Source organism: Candoia aspera, chromosome 6 (genome assembly GCF_035149785.1).
Source record: "Candoia aspera isolate rCanAsp1 chromosome 6, rCanAsp1.hap2, whole genome shotgun sequence".
Classification (NCBI taxonomy): Eukaryota; Metazoa; Chordata; class Lepidosauria; order Squamata; family Boidae; genus Candoia; species Candoia aspera.
In genome coordinates, this window is record NC_086158.1 from 41,049,641 (window position 1) to 41,069,479 (window position 19,839).

The 19,839-nt window shown below is 38.5% G+C and overlaps 2 protein-coding genes and 1 pseudogene across 3 annotated transcripts in view; all 3 read left to right on the top strand.

Moving 5' to 3' along the window:
- Positions 1-1,681: 1,681 nt before the first annotated feature.
- Positions 1,682-7,951, top strand: A4GNT (alpha-1,4-N-acetylglucosaminyltransferase). Of its 2 annotated transcripts, XM_063306820.1 has the most exons (3): positions 1,682-1,836; positions 2,996-3,423; positions 5,723-7,951. In XM_063306820.1, the coding sequence occupies exons 2-3, from the start codon at positions 3,013-3,015 to the stop codon at positions 6,329-6,331; spliced, it is 1,020 nt and encodes a 339-aa protein (XP_063162890.1). In that variant the 5' UTR covers positions 1,682-1,836; positions 2,996-3,012; the 3' UTR covers positions 6,332-7,951. The 2 variants fall into 2 exon arrangements, with proteins under 2 accessions (XP_063162890.1, XP_063162891.1); XM_063306821.1 differs by lacking the exon at positions 1,682-1,836 and having other exon boundaries at positions 2,940-3,423.
- LOC134500594 (U4 spliceosomal RNA) lies at positions 3,726-3,808 on the top strand (annotated as a pseudogene).
- Positions 7,952-15,194: 7,243 nt separating the features above from the next.
- DZIP1L (DAZ interacting zinc finger protein 1 like) overlaps positions 15,195-19,839 on the top strand; it is a 31,301-nt gene continuing 26,656 nt past the window's right edge. The window contains exons 1-3 of the mRNA XM_063306822.1: positions 15,195-15,770; positions 18,851-18,935; positions 19,667-19,779. Coding sequence (XP_063162892.1) covers positions 15,255-15,770; positions 18,851-18,935; positions 19,667-19,779 — 714 coding nt within the window. The 5' untranslated portion in view covers positions 15,195-15,254. The remainder of the gene's footprint in view (positions 15,771-18,850; positions 18,936-19,666; positions 19,780-19,839) is intronic.

A 19,839-nucleotide genomic window follows, 5' to 3' on the forward strand; every position in this document is an offset into this window, starting at 1 on the left:
TTCTCTGCTGCCCCAAAGAAAGTATTTGATCTGATTGATTTGATTATAGTCAAATCAGTTTTGACTATTACGGTCAGTTTTAGCTGAAGGTGAGAGAAAACTTCTTGATGGTAAAAGCAGTTTGACAAAGAAGCAGCTACGTAGTATTATAAATTCTCTTTCACTGAAGATTTCATCAGAGGCAGTTCAGAAAACAGCTATTTGTTGAAGATCCTAGTATTCTGAATTTCCTGGACTAAACTGGAGTTGGACTAGATGCTTTACAGGACCCTCCCCTATTACTCTGTATTGTCCTCCTGTTTGGGAGGAAACTAAGTCACCCAGCACTTCCCCTGGAGATTTCAATCACTCAAAGAAGAGAAGAGTACAATAATGCCATGAGCCTTTGTAACAACCTCTAAACATATACATGATAACTTACACATCTCTTTAAGTGAAAGATACTTGCAGATTGTAACTATTCATATAAAGTATGTACATATCTGACTAATTAGAAAATAAGGGAGATCTCACTTTCCTGATTTCACTGTTTTCAGTTCCCTACATGCCAGTATCTTTTTCTGTTTCTCCAGTGAGATCCCATCCAACAGTAACTTTCTTATCTTCCCATGTCTTCATGTACAAAATTATGTTCTTTGATTTTGCATTTGATCATTCACAAGAATTAGGAAATTCAGACATTATATTTACAAACCCTAAAAGGTAAAAGTAAAGGTTCCTGTTTAGTCATGTCCGACACTAGGGGACGGTGCTCATCTCCGTTTCATGGCCGAAGAGCCAGCGTTGTCCGAAGACACTTCCGCAGTCAAGTGGCCAGCATGACAGTCACGGAACACTGTTACCTTACCACCAAAGCGGTACCTATTTATCTACTCGCATTTGCATGCTTTTGAACTGCTAGCTTGGCAAGAGCTGGGGCAAGTGTGGAAGCTCACTCTACCGCGCAGCACTCGGGTCTCAAACCACCAAACTGCAACCTGCTGGTCGACAAGCCTGGCGTCTTAACCACTGAGCCACCACAGCCCCTTTTACAAACCCTAACATTGTTTAAATAAACTATTTTTACAAACCCCTTTTACAATTTTTACAAACCCCTTTTACAAACCCTAACATTGTTTAAATAAAGAAGCAAACCCACATATAGTATATTTATACATTGGACAATGAAAATTTCTTTTCAGTTCCTTCAGTTGTGGATAAAACAGACAGGTGATTAATCTGTGAAGTTGGCCCTCAGGGATGTTTATAATACATTCCTTGCCTTTCCCAGAGCTAAGCTATGATGGTAAACAAGAACATGCTTCCCCAAATATTTAATTATTCATTTCACTTAAGTGTTTGCAGCCTTTTTGCAGAAGTGCAATCTTGAGATGACTCCAATGCCTTTCACTAAAGCATTGCAAGTGGAGGTTCTCATTCTGCAAGGCAAATAGAAAGACAAATGGATAGTATTTATTAAGCAGCCAATACTGAAACCAGCATTTTACTCAGGAAAGCCTGCAAGGGCAAGTATTTTCTTTAATATATATTCCGAAAGAAATTTGGAAGAAAACTTCCAGCTCCTCTCATCTTCCTAATGTAAAATATGAAAGCTGTGGGAAAGACAGAACCACCTATTCAAAACCAGCTGATGTTCCAAGGTACCAGCAGTCAGAGGATACAGACTTCTAATTTCTATCAGTCAGACAGAAGCTACTGTTCAGCAACAACATGAATACTCAGGATGCTGAGAGGATATCTAGCTGCTGCATCTTCCTGGAATCTCCTGCTGAGTTAGCTGACTTAAACCACTGCAGGTATCTACTGATTTCATCAGAATATAGCCACAAAATCCAGGTACTCTGCCAAACATACTGTATGTTATTGCTTGGAAAGCTGGTATACTCATTTTTTTTCCCCGAAACAGGATTTCCTCAGTAAGAAGATTAAATATGTTCAATCCTTCAATCTTCATGAAGAAACTTCATGGAGTTATCATCCATCTCCAGTGTTGCTCCACTAGAATAGCTCGGTCATTCTCATTAGTTCAAATCTCCTTCCATATTACAACAGAGAAACTCATAAGCCACACAGCTCCAACAGAGCTGTAGTCTGACATGGGATCTGTTGACAAAGTAGATCTGTTCAGAGAACTGATTTTAAAATATCTTTTGATATTTAACGGAAAGGCAATTATCTTCGGCAGCAATAGTTGTATCTACAGCAATTATAAGAAAAATGCCATAAATGGCCACAAGGTGGCTCAAACAAAGAAAATCCCCAGCAAAGTATTTTTCTGGGAAAGAGTGAGATTTTAATCTTATATCTGCACGTTGTGTATAAAGCTGCTGCATTCTAGAACATCTCTATTCCCCTCTCTCTCAAATTTACAGAATTATTTCTGGATTTTATGATTTATTTACACACTTTGGCATGGGTAGAAAATATACAGTGGTAATGATGAGAATAAAGGAATATTCCCAAGATTCAGGCTGCAGCGCAATACATACTTACCTGGAAATAAGCCCAACTGAAAAAGATTAGATTTTTCCCCATAAATAGATATAATTAGGTTTGTGATGTGCTGGTTCTTCTGTTATTAAGGTATTGTTATGTTTGTTATTATAACATTACTTCTGAAAGGATGGCAGCAGACTGGTTGGTGGGCTGGTTAGTAGCTTATGGTATGTTTCTTAATGCATTTTGTGGTGGAGAGTATGTGGTTGTCTCCCATTTCTAGAGAGCCCAGAAAAGGAATAATCAGACTTTTTCTCAGGTAAATGTCTTGTGAGAAGAAATCAGCTTAGTTCTATTCAGAAGTCTTCTTAACATGGATTCTTATATCACTATGTAACCCCTGTAAAGAGTTGTAGCTTTCTGCCTAGGAAAACAGTAAAAGTCTTACTTATACCTGAAGAATTTGAGTAGCAGCAGGAATGTGGTTTTGTATGTGTGCAGTAGTTGTGCTAGTAGAAAATGCATTACTAATATCTGTTGTTTTCACTCATATCAAAAGCCTAAGAAGCAGCCAACATGATGAAAGAAATTCAGACGTGCTTGTGTGTCACCTTTCTATTTGCATTTGGAATAGTTTATGAACTGTCCCAAGAGCCAGATTGCTTCTTTTTCTGCAAACCAATTTCCAGACATTTCCTGAGACCCAAAGATGTCATGTCCCAGGGCAGAAGTATCATCTTTCTGGAGACAACTGATCACCTGCAACCTTCTCCACTTGTTTTATGTTCTGTGGAATCTGCTGCCAGAGTTTATCAAGACAGGCCCATCATTTTCTTTATGAAAGGACTGAACAGTAATACATTGTCAGATATTAAATCTTCTTACCCCTCACTTTTCTTCTTATCAACTATGAAGAATGTTTTCCTTTTCCCTCTTCAGATGGACATTTTATTCCAGGACACACCTCTATTGCCATGGTATCTTCAGGTGAGATGGAAAGTGGGAGAGTTTTTTCTGAATAGCAAGAGAAAGAAGCAATATTAATTGCAATAGATCTGTACTGTTGAATCTGTACTGCTTTTGCATTTATCAGTAGAAACGCTCTCCCTTGGAAGTTGCATTTGACTCCACCCCCATTCACTCAGGATTTAGAGAATCTGTTGACACCTCTTCCCAGGCTATTAACTGTTACATGATTTTACTACCTACTAGACTCTTAATTTTACTCTGTGGCTTTAATTCTTTATATTTTTTATTATAAATTTTGTTAGCCATCTTAAGTACTCACCATAATAGAGTAGTGGAAGTATTGTAGCCAATGAGGTTTATCCAAGGTGTGATTATTGCTAATTGAAAACTTTTCACCAGAACAGAAATGGGAGGGTATATAAATCAAACAAACGAACAAAAAAAAAAAAAATACTTCAAATAAAAAATCCATTTGGGAGTTTCCCCTCTAATGCATACCATAACAACAAGAATATTACTTACAATTTACCATATGACATACTACAGGAAACCTGTTTTCTTTAACATTAAATGTACCTTGTACTCACAGTATAATGGGGCTATTCACTAAGACTCTATATCACCTATAGCACTTCGAGGAATGACCATGAGACTGCTCCTAAAAAAAAAAAAAGGCAGTCCTGGTTCAGAAATCTTTCCCCAACATAAAAGTTAGATGGAAAGGATTTTACCTGATCTTCATTGCTCTGTTTAAGAGTAAAAAAATAAAATTAAGAGGTCAACTTCATACTGCATAATTAATACAACATATCAGGAAATAATCACATTAGCTGCCTATTCTTTGAGAAATTATTCTCTAAGAACAAAACACATCACTGTTCACCAGGTCAGGCTATTAATCTATACAGCAGCAACTCTGCAGGTTCTTAGGAAAAGGGCTTAAGCATCATCTATTTTCTGACTCATTTAATGGGAGATAAAAACTTGGATTTTATATATTTTACATGTACTTGGATCAAGCTATGCACAGTGAGGATGAAATAACTTTTAAAATATTATGTTGTACCTTGTTATGGATATTAGAGGAACAATATGAACATTTTTTTCATTAAGAAGTCTTTGCACTTTTGCTTAACACATACATACATACCTACATACATACACACACAGTTTTCACCCAATGTGAAACATTGCCTTGTATAAATTAGTAAGACTGTTGCATTCTGAACAAGTTCCAACAGTATTTATGTTCTGATCACAATATATTTTGTTGCTTATATCTTTTAGAGGATATTAAGAAAATACAGAAATAAAAATTTGCTTCAGTTTCATTTAAAGATTCACTTTTGTGACATATATATTTATTGCAACGTCTTTAGTTAGTTATATTTCTGCCAAATCAGTATGTAAAGCCAATATTAGACTTTGCTTATTTACATCTACAGTATACCTTTCATACAGAAGAAAATGGTAGCCTTGATAATAATGGAAATAGACAATGTCTGGTTAGCTAGTAAACACTGCATTGAAAGTAATTCTGTCTATGACATTCAAATGAATGACAGTGATATATGTTAAGAATGAACAGAAGTCTGAGAAATAATAAAATCATTCTCAAAACTGTGAGTATCAAAGGAAGGAAAATTGAGTAAGAACTAAAATGAAGTATCTTATTTTAGAGATGTTAACAAAAGACTGGAAATAAATACAAGTATTACAACATATAACTTAAATGAAGTATTATTAAGAATTTGAAGTTCAAAGACCTTTATAACTTAGCTATTAGTTGCAAGCTCAACAAATGCCTGAAGATTTTGAAAAGCTTAACCCCACTTCCTCTAACTTCACTTGAAATATCAGATGGATCCTCTAATTCAGTTAGAAATAGCAAGTGGCCTGATTACTAAACTCCTTATAAAGTTTTTGGAACACATTTCTTTTTTTACAGTTAAGCTCTTTAGACTAGTATGGGTATATGATTAATCATTTCCTATATAACAGGTAGGCGAACTGACCATCCAGATATGTCTGAATTATAACTTCCAGCATCTAGCATCATTATACAGTAGCTAGAAGGAAATGAAGTTCATCATCAGTGCAACATCTTGATTAGGTCAGGATCTCAGGGATTAAGCTCATATATACCATTTAGCCTATCACATCCAGAACGTGAATCTGGAATGTCTTATGCAAACTGTTCTATAGGGACAGGACTTCTTTATTGCAAGTACAAGAAGTACTGCATATACTGAAAGGAAGGTTTATCTTAGTAACTAGTTGTTATTCCTTGCTTATGTATCGATTTTGAAATTTTCAGGTCAATACAACAAAGGAGAAGCACTGGGCCTTTATTATTTCTGATGCAATCAGACTTGCAGTACTGTGGAAATATGGTGGAATTTATATGGACACAGATGTTATTTCCATCAAACCTATCCCAGTGGATAACTTTTTAGCAGCTCAATCTTCCCAATTCTCCAGCAATGGGGTCCTTGGTTTTCAGCATCATCATTGGTTCCTCTGGGACTGCATGAAAGATTTTGTTCATAATTACAATGGAGACATCTGGGGAAATCAGGGACCTTACTTAATTACAAGAATACTAAAGAAGCTATGCAATCTCAGAAATTTTGAGAATATGGAGGACCATGTATGCTACAACATTTCCTTTTTGCACCCTCAACGCTTCTACCCCATCCCTTTTGAAGTATGGACAAAATACTACGAAGTATGGAACTCAAAGCCAGAGTTCAGTCATTCCTATGCTTTGCACTTATGGAACTTCATGAACCAGAAAGAGAAAAAGAATGTGACCCTTGGAAGCAACACACTTGTTGAAAAACTGTTCAGAATATATTGTCCTACTACATATAGGAGTCTGTTCAAGCTACACAAGATTCAGTTGCCTCAAAATAAAACAAGTTAAGGGTGTAATCCCATTACTTCTGTAACAGAACTCCAGGAACTCTGGGAAGCCCCTCCTCTCTTCTTACATGCATGCAAATCTCTGATGCTGGATATTTGAAAGACCAGGAAATCATGACCTCCAAAACCCCCAACAGAACATAGTAAGTTCTGGGTGGGCAGTGACAGAAGGAACCAAAGGCAATTAAGGCTCCCCCCACCAATCCATTATGCTACTAACACTCAATGGGAGTTTAGGCCAGCCACTCGACTGCTCAGAAACATATGAAATAGGAGGTGAACTTTTCTCCCCTGTACAGAACAGGAGTGCTCTAATCTTACCTTGGGCTTTCTCTATAATTCCTGCATATCACAACTGTGATTTGAAACTCAGTAATCCTTCAAATATTAATTTGGCAATCTTCAAAGATAATATTTAACACTTTCAGAAATACAAAGAATTAATGAGCTATATAATTAGGAATGGTATTTGAGCCCAAGAAATATACAGCTTCTTTTTAGGATTTTCCAAAGTAAATCTTCTCACCATTTTCCTTTTACACTAGAAAACTAAAGGCTATATTATGGTGAAGGCCAGCACTCAATGTTGTATGGGAAGCAGGCACATGCAATAGCAATGGCCTAATTTTGCTAAGGATGGAGTTTTATTGCTTTAAAAACAAAATAAAAGTAATACTTTAAATTGTATGTTATTGATATTTGATTTAGTAAATATTTTTATGGAAACCCATCTTTGAACAGGGATGGAAAATTGCAAATCAGAGATAAGATGGGTAACTGGGGAACCCTTTTGTCATAGCTTCTAGTACCTCTACAAAATCACTCATGGCTTTGAACTGGCAAAGAGGACACAATGCGAGGAATCCTTGAAGACAGATTTGTGCTTGGAGCACGAGCTGTGAACTTAAATGTAATTTATTTCTATTGCTTTAAACAGCAACCTATGGAATGTTTCTTTTATCACTTTTCTTTGATGAAAGTTTATAAAATCTTCATTACTTATATCATTTGCATCTTCAGGAGATGCCCACTGCACCTTTACAACCACATTCCATAATGTGCAATTGCAATATTATCTCTGGCTATTGAAAAATAATAATTTCATTTTTCAGTAATAGCTGAAGGCAGTAATGGTAATGAAACTTAGAAGCCAGGAACCTGTGGTATCTTCACATCAGATGAATTTATATTTAAAGCTGGGGAAAAAAGACTAGGAATGGAATATATTGTCCAGAGCAGGTTTATTTTCTATTTGAAATGTTTTCCCAATAGTGCACTTTAGCACTGCTGAGACATGCTTTTTCACATAGATCTATTTTAATTGGTACTTAATACAGCACTATATTCCTGATAACAAACCAGCTGCACTAAATCTCTCCATGAACAAGATCATAGTTACTAGGAAGAATGTCCCATATGATGTACTTTGCAATATTTGTTCAGCCAATTTCCCACTTCAGGTAGACTTATGCCATATATACATGCACACATGTCCCTTGGAACCAGGCTCACTGGCTTGGTCAGTGGATTTGTGCTCCTCAGAAACTGGGACTGGCTCCTCACTACTCCTTCAGACTCTCCTTGAATCTTCTGAAATCTTAGATGTGTTTTCCATTTGCAAGAAAAAAATTATGCTGATCACTATTTTTAATGTTAGTCAAAACAGGCTTAGATTCTCAGGCACCATGTAGTAACCTCTGAAGGGCAAAGCAAAACTCAGAGAAGTGATTATATACCAGTCTCTTCTGATGCAGAGTTAGCAATAGAGAAAGGAAACAGGGAAGAAGGAATGGGAAAAGGCAGTAAATTGTCAACAGACATTCTCTGACTTTTTTCATCTGTACTTGCTGGCAAGCCTATAACTGGCCAGTGTTGCAGTTGTGATTATGGTCAGAAAGGTTGCTACACAAGGACGTCTTTAAAAAGTTGACAATATAGCACTGAAAACTTTGGAATGCAACATTTTAGTAGCAATATTGCCTGTATTTCTCATAATAATTGAATAAATAATGAAATGAATAGATGAATTGAATGCATGTAATGATTATATGAAATGAAACCAGCTTTTTAAAAAAAAAATCATTTGCTGTATAAGGATGTTCTTTGCAATCGTTGAAGTACTTGTGACTAAAGCATAAATGTTTTTCTCATGTACAGTATGTTATAGACCTATTTCTTACTCATTTTTCAGTGACCCGTTGTTGAAAACTGAAGGTCTCAAGGTGTAAGAAATTTGTGTACAGCTGCAATTCTATCCTTACTAACCAGGGACTAATCCCCACCACATTACTCCATATAGACGTGCATAGAAACAAACTATTAAAAAGTTAGCTTTTGACATGCATTAAGATTACTTAATGATAAAGCTAAGTAAGATCCAAAGAATTTGGGGCAACTTAGTACTGCCCTCATCTAAGAGCAAGGATGGAGGTAGATGGTTACATGTTTGCTTTAGCTTTAGAAAAACAAATCACAGCTTTAGTCTAAAAGAAATGAATGAATGAAATGAGAGAAAAAGAGGATAGTAAGAGATATGTGCTAATTTATGGATAGATGCGAATTAGATGTGATTTTAAATTAATTACAGAATGTTTTCACACTGTGATAGGAATAAGTGACAGGCTGATCTATCGGCCTTCAGTACTGTAGAGTGAGGAAGCCTGAGACGTGCCACTGTTTATTCTGTGGCTGGCCCTGACTATGCAACATCTTCCCAGTTTATATAAAATTACCCCCTTCACTGTAACAAGCTGTTTTTGTATTCTGTACTTTCTATTTCTATTTTAAGACCTTCTGTCTTTTTACCAGAGATGCTTCAGTGTTTTTCTTTTTTTGGAAACTGCCAAGAAGTGTTTGATATATTCTACACCCATGTTACCTTCATTTTCTCTCTCACCATTTAGATAAGCAAATTTTGTAAATGCAAAAAGCAAGGAACTTTCCTCCTTTCTCGCATCAGTGCCAGATAACTTCGGAAGGTTTCACTTATTCTATGAGGTTTAGTAAGTGATCCCTCCTTTCCCCCTCCTGTTGAAATGTAGAATACTTAGGCTAGGGCTGGCCTGGGCCATGCTTTCCCTGCAGGCCACAGCAGCAACTTAAGGGCTCTCTTTTTCCCCCATTCATGGATATTTTGCTTGTTTAACGTGGCAAACCGGCACAATTAAACCCCCAGTAGAAAGCAGCTCCAACCTTTGGACTTCTCTCCTCTCTGCTGCTGCGTGTTGAGACACCAACCCAGCAACCGAGGCCTTAATAGACCTCTGAGGGCCAATATTTTAATAGACTGTGATTGCCTCGTTCCACATTGTGGGCAGATTACAGCCAGAGTGAAGCTAAACAAGCAAGAGAAAGCAATCAGGTGCCGTGTTTTCATAAATTACTACAGCAACAGCTTGGCTTGGGGGACAGTTTACCAGCTGTTTTCAGCCCTCCCGGGAGAAGCTCCGGAGGCGCAGCAGCAACGCCACTGAACTGCTTTCAGGCTTCACCTCTGACGTTGCAAATTTCGGGCTAAGAAAGTGATTCGTTGCTGTGGGGAACTGGCGCTGGGATCTTTGCCTGGATGGTATTGGATTTCCTGGGTGGGAGGGGAGAGACGGAGGATTTCAGCGCCGAGTTTCGTCTCCCAGCCGCGCTGTTTTGACCGGCCTTTTTGCGCGCGTGTGCAGAGACACAATCACACACATACCACTCTGCTTCACAAAATATGCCTCTGCGGGCAGGTAAGGATTTGCTTTGTTGAGACTACTGTATAGTCCTGCACTTTAGTATCAAAAAAGCTGGCGAGGGTGGGAGCGGAGGGGGAGGGACTACGCCTTGCTCAAGCCAGTTCCCTCTTCTCGTGCATATCTTCATCGCTTTCTCGGTTAACCATTACTAGCTTGTTCATTGTTGAACCTCTGGCATATCTGGAAAATAATATTGGTTACTGAACGGTGAACGAAATGATCCCCCTCTGCGATCCGTTTTCGCCAACCCAACTTTTCTTTAAAAGCCATTTCATTTGCAGCCTCCTTAGGCCCGGAGGATCCGAGGCCCCTGGAGAGGACGTGGCTCATAACTGGAAGGGGGCTTAAGGGAAACCGAGGCAGCGCGTCGAGTACGGTTTGGTAACAAAGCGGCTGTCCGGGGCCCCAATGACGCTTCTTGCGCAGTCTGAAGCTGCGTGTTGTAGACTCCTGGCCTCGGGAAGTTCAGTGACTTGGAAGATGCTTGGAAAGACCGTAAGGCCCCGATGCCTTCCTGTATCCTTCTTTGTTGAGGCTTTAGCGCTTCTGAAAGTCCAAAAAGCGGGCCGCGTGTCCAGTTGGAAAGGAAAGGCTTATCATAAACGTTCTTTTTTATGGGGGCCAGCGAGAGTCCTCATAAATTGAGTTGGACAGATTGTGGCCTCCATTCAGAGATGGAGATGCACAGATCCTAGCATCTTGTGAGCCAAGTACTTAATCTTCATGGGTTGCATACTAGTATTTTAAAGTTGATGAGTAGTCAGGTCAAAACGATAGCTACCCTATCTCTGAGGGATCAGAACATGTTTATTTTTCCACACCCCAAAACACACTTTTCGTAGCACCTACCAGTGTGCCTGTCCTGTTTTCTTCCAAAAATGATGATGCTGAGTTGGAGTTTTATCATCTTTTCATTGTGCTGGGAGTCCTGTCAGTTTAAGCATGAAAAACTAATTGCTTTCCAACCAGGTAGAACTGGCATAAGCCAATGTGATGAAAAGGGTTGTCTAGTGAAAATGTCAACTGAAAGCCTGGGAAAGGAATAACTTTCAGTAAGTATGATTCAGAAGTGCTTCAGACCTGCATGAGCATGGGTACTTTGAAAATTGCATTAACTTTAGTGAGGAAGCCTGAAAAAAAAGAGGGATGCTTTGATGAGTAGCAGAGAGATGTTATCGTCATGTGAGGTCCCAAGCAGCTCTGAATCATTTTCAAAGCATGCCTAGCCCTTACATCTATATGTTTGTATGAATATTTGAGTTATGAAGTACTTCAGCTTTCCAGAAGGCATTTTTTTGGAGCACACAGGAGTCTTTAACATACACCTGCCTACATCATTTTAAAAATTGTACCTTCTTTTCAGTTGCATAGCTGTTGTGGAATTCTAGAAAAAGTCTAGGCTGCTCTAAGTTGTTGTAGGCAAGTTCTACATTTCTGCCCCCCACCCCACCCCACCCCGGTTCAGTTTTGCTGACACTGGTGCATAGCCCAAGTATACATTCCCTTACACCTCTGAATTATGTCAGAGAAAGGAATCCTTGTAGACAGCATAGCAATTTATGGATGAAAAGTGTTTTTATTTGTTTGTTTGTTTGTTTGTCAAATTTATTACCCACCCATCTCACTCAGAGCGCATGCTGCACATAATGTTCCCTGAATAGTTCTCTTGCTCTCTGCTGTACATTTAGCAGAGAGGAAAGATTGGAAAACTTTGTGCTGCACAAGAAGATCTCTCCCAGTTTGAGAGATTCCAACAGGATAGTCACTCCTAAATGAGAGGAGAAGAAGTAGTTTTACTGGACATACCTTATCCATTAATCGACCAATGAGGGTTCAACATTACCTCATGGTGGGGGCTGCTTCAGGGCAAGTCATGTCTGCTGGGGAGCTCTTGGATGAATCCCATGTTCCCTACATTGAAATCGGATGTTATAGGTTAATCATACAAAACGTGCATGACCCAAAACCATGCTTCTTGCTTACAATCACTATTTATAAGACATAATTAACACATGCAGACTTTGTGATGGTCACGCATGGTTTTGCCAGAAATACAAATAGTTTGCTTCCAATCGCCCCAGAGTCAACTATTTCCCCTTCTCAATGATGGAATTCAGGATGTCTGTTAGGTTAACCGAATGACACATACAGAATCGCTAGCTAAATTTTTGTATGACATAGTGTTCTGGACAATTCCCTAAAATGCAACCTCCAATAAGTGGGTGCCATTCATGCTTACAAGAAAAGTAAAGCACTATACCTGCCGTTATAGTAAAGATGTGGCCAATTCACCTGCACGCTGCAGTACATAGATGCCCCATTTACCCAACTTGTCCATCATTTTGCTTTGTGTGTTGGGTTTTGCTTTATGTTATTGTGTTTTGCTTTGTGTTGTTTTTCTTTCTCTGAAAACTAGCATCCATGATTCCATCATGCTCAGCATGATGAAAGAGCAGAATTTTGCTCTCAGAGATCTAGGTGGGAGGAAGTAAAGTGTTTAAGTACCAAAGTCTTGAGTCTCACTTGTCCAGGTTAAAGGTGTGAAAATAAATCTACGCTCTTCTGATTATTTGTGATATTTTCCCAGTATTAAAGGTAGTGGAAAAAGAAACATTTTTGTTCTTTGTGATGTATGCTGAACCCTTGGTAGACCTGGCTTCTCAAATTAACTGGCTTTTTTACTTGCAGCAACAATAAACAGATTTAACAATTCCAGTTTATGCAAGGATAACAGGTTATTTTAGGACTTTTGAGATAATGATTATTTTGAGTGTTCATTATTTTATTGCAATAAAAAAATAGAATTGAGCTTTATAATGCATATACAAACATTCATGACTCAGATAACCCAAATACACAGATGTACTAGTGGATTCCTAGCAGAAAAGGTGCTAGAAATCACTGGCCCTCCTGTTGAACATTTTTCCATTGTTACATGGCTTAGCATCTTTTCTCCACTCCTGGACAGTATTTTAATGAAATAAATGTTTCTTTCTAAAACACTTCAAACACAATCACAAAATGTAAAGAATGCCTCTTTTACCACAATCTCAAAATGTAAAGAATGCCTCTTTTACCATTGAAAGAACATTCCATTGGACCACAGTATATTTGTGCTGCTATGGGCAGAACGTTGGAGTCTTGTTACCATCACACAAGACACACCTGGTAACTCACTGTTGCTCAACACAACTGTCCATTGTAGACAAGCAACAGAACCAAGTTGATCAGAACAGCTATTCTGTATTGAAATCATGGTATGTACCATTCTGCAGACCATTTCTCCCTCTTTTGGCTGAATCCTACATGCAGCTATCTCAAAGTGTCCTTGAGTATAGCATTTTTTTTCTTTGTTAGGATTTAGGGAATTATGTGGTATGGTTTCAGTCCTGTGTCGACTTAACGTGGACACTACTTCCATTGAATTTACTGAGGTGTAGATACCTTTAATTGTGCTGTAAAAGATAGTATAAGGAAGTTAATAAAACATTTACAAGCAATTTCAGATGTCCTTGTTTAAATTATTTTTAGATGTTATGAAGCATTTTTAATAACACCATCTAAAATTTTACTGAGTAATAAACATTACTTGCAATTATTGAGGTTGTCATATGCATACCTCAAAATATCTAGCTTTGTCCCTGGCTAATTATATACAGAATAACAAATAAACAAGATATGGTTTTTAATTTGAAATAAGGTAATATCACTGTAAAAGAAGTCCCCATTTTTATTCTATGGTGAACAGAGAACTCAAAATACTACTAGTGTTAAATTATGTTTATGTTTTAACAAACTATTACTTTCCCATACTTGCTGTTGGTAATCTAAACTTCTCATGTAATACTGAGTAGACATGCTGCTGTTTCCCACTGGGGCACTATCCCTGAAATGATCCCTTCTAAGTCACATTTGTACTTCTGAAGTGTTTACATGCCTACATGGTCAATAGAGCTGCTTTTTGAGTGTTACTGAAATGTTCATCATCAAGCTTGTGGGTCTGCAAATACATGTTTATACTTAGATTTATTTTTCAGTATGCAAGGGTCAGTAGTGCTCATATTTTCTATCTGTGGATAGAAACATACATGGGACACAAATATGTGCATTTTTGTAGCCATTTGAATGTCTGAGAGAACTATGTATACATTTCTGGATAATATCTGTAGGCCTTTCAGCATCTAGATATTTATTTGTATGCTTTCAGTGTGAAAGCTGAAACATTTATATTGGTAACTGGTATTAAATTTGAATGGTGAATAAATTAATTAGAAAATTAATTATGTACATTAACTCACCTTACTCTTATTGAGTTACAGTTGAGTTTTGAGTTTACAATTGTGTTAGCAGATAAGTTAACATACAAGCACTAGTAGATTCAGTGTTTGAATATTGGTATGGAATGAAAGCAAAAGTGAGCCAGTTTTTTAAAGTTCAGTGTACTATATACAGTTTATTATGACTAGTGGTCAAAACAATAAATTGATTGAATTGGTATATACATGTCAAGTACAGGTAGTCCTTGCTTAACAATGGTAATTGGGACCAGAATTTCCATCACTAAACGAGGTGGTTGTAAAGTATGATGTCATGTGACTGTGCCTCTTAGCAACTGCAGTTCTGGCAGTCCCCAGTTACCATCATTAAATGAGGATCACACAGATAATTAAGCTCATGTGACCATGACTTTTTTTGGACCTCACATGACCATGACTTTTCTTGGACCTTACGTGACCATGACTTTTTTTGGACCTCACATGACCATGACTTTTCTTGGACCTTACGTGACCATGACTTTTTTTGGACCTCACATGACCATGACTTTTGACTTTCTGCTGGCTTCCCCATTGGCTTTGTGTGAAGCTGATAGGGAAGTTTGCAAATTGCGATCATGTGACTGCAGGATGATGAGACAGTCAGAAATCCAGGCTGGTTGCTGAGTGCCCAGATTGTGATCATGTGACCATAGGGATGCTGTGCCAGCCAGAGTTTCAAGGACCAGTCATAACTACCACTCAAGTTTGAACAGTCACTGAACGAATGATCATTAAACAAGGCCCACCTGTATATCTTCAAGTAAATATATTATTGTTAGTTTGTTTCAGCTCTGATTCATCTGTATCCTCTTGTTTTTCCTAGCCTTTTGCTTATTACCCATTTCCACTGCCTGCATCTCAACGTTACTGGAGAGATATGCCAGGTTCCACATTTCCTGTGAACTTCCAGCACAACAGTGATCTTTTTGGCAACATGCTAGCCAGCCCTTCTGTAATTCCAGCCTTTAAATTCCAGTTGCGACGAGAAAGCATTGACTGGAGGCGATTTAGTGCCATTGATGTAGAACGCGTAGCTCGTGAGCTGGATCTTGCCACTCTTCAGGAAAATATCAATAGTGTCACCTTTTGTAACCTTGATGCAGAGAAGTGCCCTTATTGTCAGCAGCCAGTAGACCCTGTTCTCCTGAAGGTTCTTAAGATGGCCCAGCTGACCATCGAGTATTTGTTGCACTCCCAGGAGTACTTAAGCATGAACTTGACACTCCAGGAGGAGCAGCACCAGGCAGCCCTTGAAGACTGCAAACGTATCAAGTATGACTTGGATAAGCAGGCAGAAGAATTGAAGGGGGTGAAGGAAGAATGCAGGAGACGGAAAAAGATGATTGCCACCCAACAGTTGCTCTTGCAAGCTGGGGCCAACAACTACCACAAGGTGAGGTTTAGGTGCAGCAGATGCAGGAGCAATTTATTCACTCTGCATTTTAACCCAAAATGTGCCTTTTTTTTTCCAAACAGCCACTGAAATTTGGTAATTTCTCTTAAGTTCTCAATTCATCCAGTGGAGGGAAACAACTGGACAAAAATATATACAGTACATCAATGAAGATGCCCTCCATTATGGGTTACCACAGAGGTTGGTTCTTTCCTCTGTCCTGTTTAACATCTACGCAAAGCCCCTGAGAAAGGTCATTTACCAATTTAGAGTGAGGTATCAATATGTTGAAGATGTTCAGGCTCACCCAAACAAAACAGTGGCTGTTCATTCAAATGCCTGTTAATTCTGGATAAGGACCAACTTTGGTTCTGAATGGGATAGTGCTCTCCCACAGAGAGCAAACTAAAAACTTGGGGAAATTTCTGAAGTTATGGCTTCTCTGAAAGAGCAGGTAGGAGCCATGGCAGGGAGGGCTTTTGCCCAGCTCTGACTGGTGCACCAGTAGATTACCTAGAACAGGAAGCACTGAAGGTCATGCACGCACTCGTCATCTTGTGCCTGGATTACTGTAATTCGCTTTACATGAAGTTTCTCTTGAAGGCTACCCAGAAACTTCAACAGATACAAAATGCAGTGGCCCTTATGCTTATGGGACAGTCTTGTTACACCATGTATCGCTGCTGCTATAGGAGCTCCATTGGCCAAAGTGTGTTTCCAACTGAAATTGAAGAGCGTTTGTTACTTATAAAGGTCTATATGGCTCAAGGGCTGGGTATCTGTGAGACTGCCTTTCCCAGATAGATTCTGCCTGCCCAATTAAGCCAAACAGGGTGTCTGCTGAAAGTCCTCACTACTGTATGGGACAGTGGGAAGAGTCGTGGAAGCAGGCATTGTCCGTGGAGTTTCCTCTTGTGGAATAGCTTTCCCCTAGAAGCAAGGAAACCCTCAGTCTTATGGCTTCCGAATGCCATAAGAGCCCCTTTTTTTGCAGCCTTTGAAGATTTATTAGCATTGGTGCTGAATGTGGACTGTTTTAATACAAATTGTTTTTGTATATTACCTATTTGGTGTACTGTTTTCAATATTTATATTGGTAAATTGTTACTGATGCACGCTGTTTGGAGCTTTTTAAATTGAAGTAATATATAAATCTTACAATTAAAAAAATACACTTACTGATATTCACTAGATATCCACTACACCTGATATGACCCTACCATTTATTAGGGTTTCCCCCCCCCCCCCCATTTGTTCGTGTCCGATTCTCAGAGACTGCCTGGACAAGTCCCTGCAGTTTTCTTGGCAAGGTTTTTCAGAAGTGCTTTGCCATTGCCTCCTTTTTAGGGCTGGGAGAAAGTGACTGGCCCAAGGTCACCCAGCTGGCTTTGTGCCTAAGGCAGGACTGGAACTCACCATCTTCCAGTTTCTAGCTTGGTGCCTTAGCCACTACACCAAAGTGGCTCTCTATTAGGTTATAGCTGAGCACATATTTAGTGATACCCTTTTTGATTATCACTACTACATCATTTTTTTTGTTAGGACATGATCTGTCTAATGTATTATATAACCATCAAATTAAAGTGGTCTGCTTGGTACACTTACGTTCACCTGTATCTAAAACAACCAATTTAACGCATTTCATTTCTGCTTTAACAGTTTTAAGTTTTCCTTGGTTCATGCTTCTCACAACCATTTTTCAATTCCGTGTGTTTTAGTAAAGTGAGGAACTTTAATACAGTCACCAACAGTGGTGACATGGGTTTGGACTGGTAGAAGTTCTTCCCCAGTAATCAGAGCAGTGCCTTCTGACATGAGGGTCTTATCCTCTGGTACCCAAATTCGTCTAAATGTTGCAGCTGTGTGCATACAGTTTTCTTCGCAAGCATACAGAAATGGTTTGCCATTGCCCTCTTCCAGATCGATGCTAGAATTCCTTATCATAGTAAGTTAGTTTCCTTTACACCAGCAGAGACCTTTCTAACCTTATCCTTCGTGTGGATTAGTTCTTAATTCCCTGCTCCCCTTTCAATATTACTTTTTCAGGATATCCAAGTACATGTCATGTTCACCGTTGCAATGTTTGATTTACATCGTAACGTTTCACATACCATGGTGCTGACACGCGTTCCAGTTGGGAGGGAGCTGCTGGGAGACCTTGTACCAGGCTGTCTATCTGTTTTCTGTTTGGGTTATCGGGGGTGTTCAAGGTCTTTTTACCCGTTGATTAGCAGAACTCGTTAGGGGCACCTGGGATGGGGAACTTGAAATGGCTGTATGGGGGGAGGGCTTACTTTCGCACTGAGGGTTTTTAATTTGTATTTGGCGCGCTTCTGCTCATTCTCAGCTTTCTTTGTACTTGCACACTATTCTTAAATAAACCAGATTTGATTCAAGTCCTTGCTTGTGAGTCTGAGTGTGTTTTAGGATAGGCAAACATTACAGTACAGTTATTTGCACTTTCCAGCAGTTCACAGATGTAAATAAAGACACATTTAGACCCATTTAGCACCCTGTTTTCACAGCAAAGATTGTGTTGAACTACACATGTTTCTGACCACAATTATGCAGTGCTGAATGCATGCAGTCTTTGAACATATGGGACAATGTTTACCATTTAAGCAGTTATTAGTAGAAAAACATATTTAAAATTCTTTTTAAAGTAACCATAAAAGATAAAATTGAGGCAGTAATTTATGAGGGATTGACATCTGAAAAATAGGAACTGTCCTAAATAACAATGACATCTGAAACAAATGCAGCTGCTTCATTCCAGGAAATATTAAAAAAAATATTTGCTTTTCTTCCACTGCTTCAGATGAGGAGGATATCAGTATGGATAGGCTTCAAATTACTCTAATAACCCAAGATTCAGAACTATTTTAAGTGGATAGAAAAGTTGATCTTGGGATAAGATTAGAGTTGAACTAAATAGACGTTTGTCCCCTATGTGTCTTATGGCACTAGGAATGGTAGGTAAATGGGCAGAGAATGAGAACCGCTTGTAGGAATTCTCCTACCTTGGACTACATGCTTAATCTCTCTATAGGTAACTTTTCATCCTTCTGTTTGTTTCTTAGTGCCAGCTCTGTGACAAGACCTTCATGAATTATTCCTTTCTACAAGGCCACATGGAGCGTAGGCATCCTGAGGCCACTGCAGTCGGTAAGCACTAAGATTGCCTGAATATTTCTCCTATGGAAGAAGTTCCAAAGGGTTAGGGTTAGGGGGAGAGAGGAATTTTTATAAAGTTCACTTACTAACTCAGGCATTCAGAGGGTTGTTTATATCCACTTCCAGAATAAAGAGAGGAGATGCATTGCATGATGCTAAATTAAGGCACATTTTAATATAACAAAGCACTTGCAATGAATCTGATAATGCCATAATGTCTGAACCACATTTATCTGTCTTTACATAAAGTTAGAGTGAACCTGATGTGGCAATTTTTATTTAGGATTTAAAATCTAAGTTTGGAAATTTAGACCATGATCTTTTTCCAGCTTCTTGTCACCTTCTCTGTCAAATTTTAGACTGCAAGCATCTTGGAGCACAAACATCGTCTTACATGTTATAAATGCCATGAATATTGTTTTTATTTCAGTGATTACATTGTTTCGCTCTTTTGTCTTGAAATAGAAAATGTGTTTTTGAAAAAAGTGAAAGTGATTGAAAGTTAAAATTTATCTTGGTTTTCCCTACATTGTGAATGAAGATATATTAAAGTGTACAACCTTTCCATACAAAATATATCTTCATTCTTAAGAAATAATTTAGCATATAAAAATCTAGTAAGAATGCAGACAATACTTTCCTATATCAATTTCTATATACAGCTATACAGTTTGTAGTTGAGGTCATCATTAACAATGTCTTTTTTTGAATCAACCTGATAGAGAAGTTGAAGAAGAAACAGGTGCAGCAGATGGAAAGTGAGATTGAAGAACTGAAGGTCAAGTTGAAGGAGACCCATGTCCAGCTGGAAGCTGAGAGTCAGCGAAGGGCTCAGGTATGAATTGATAAGAATATGAATAAAAAGGAAAGCATAAAAGTCAAATGCCTTTTGTCA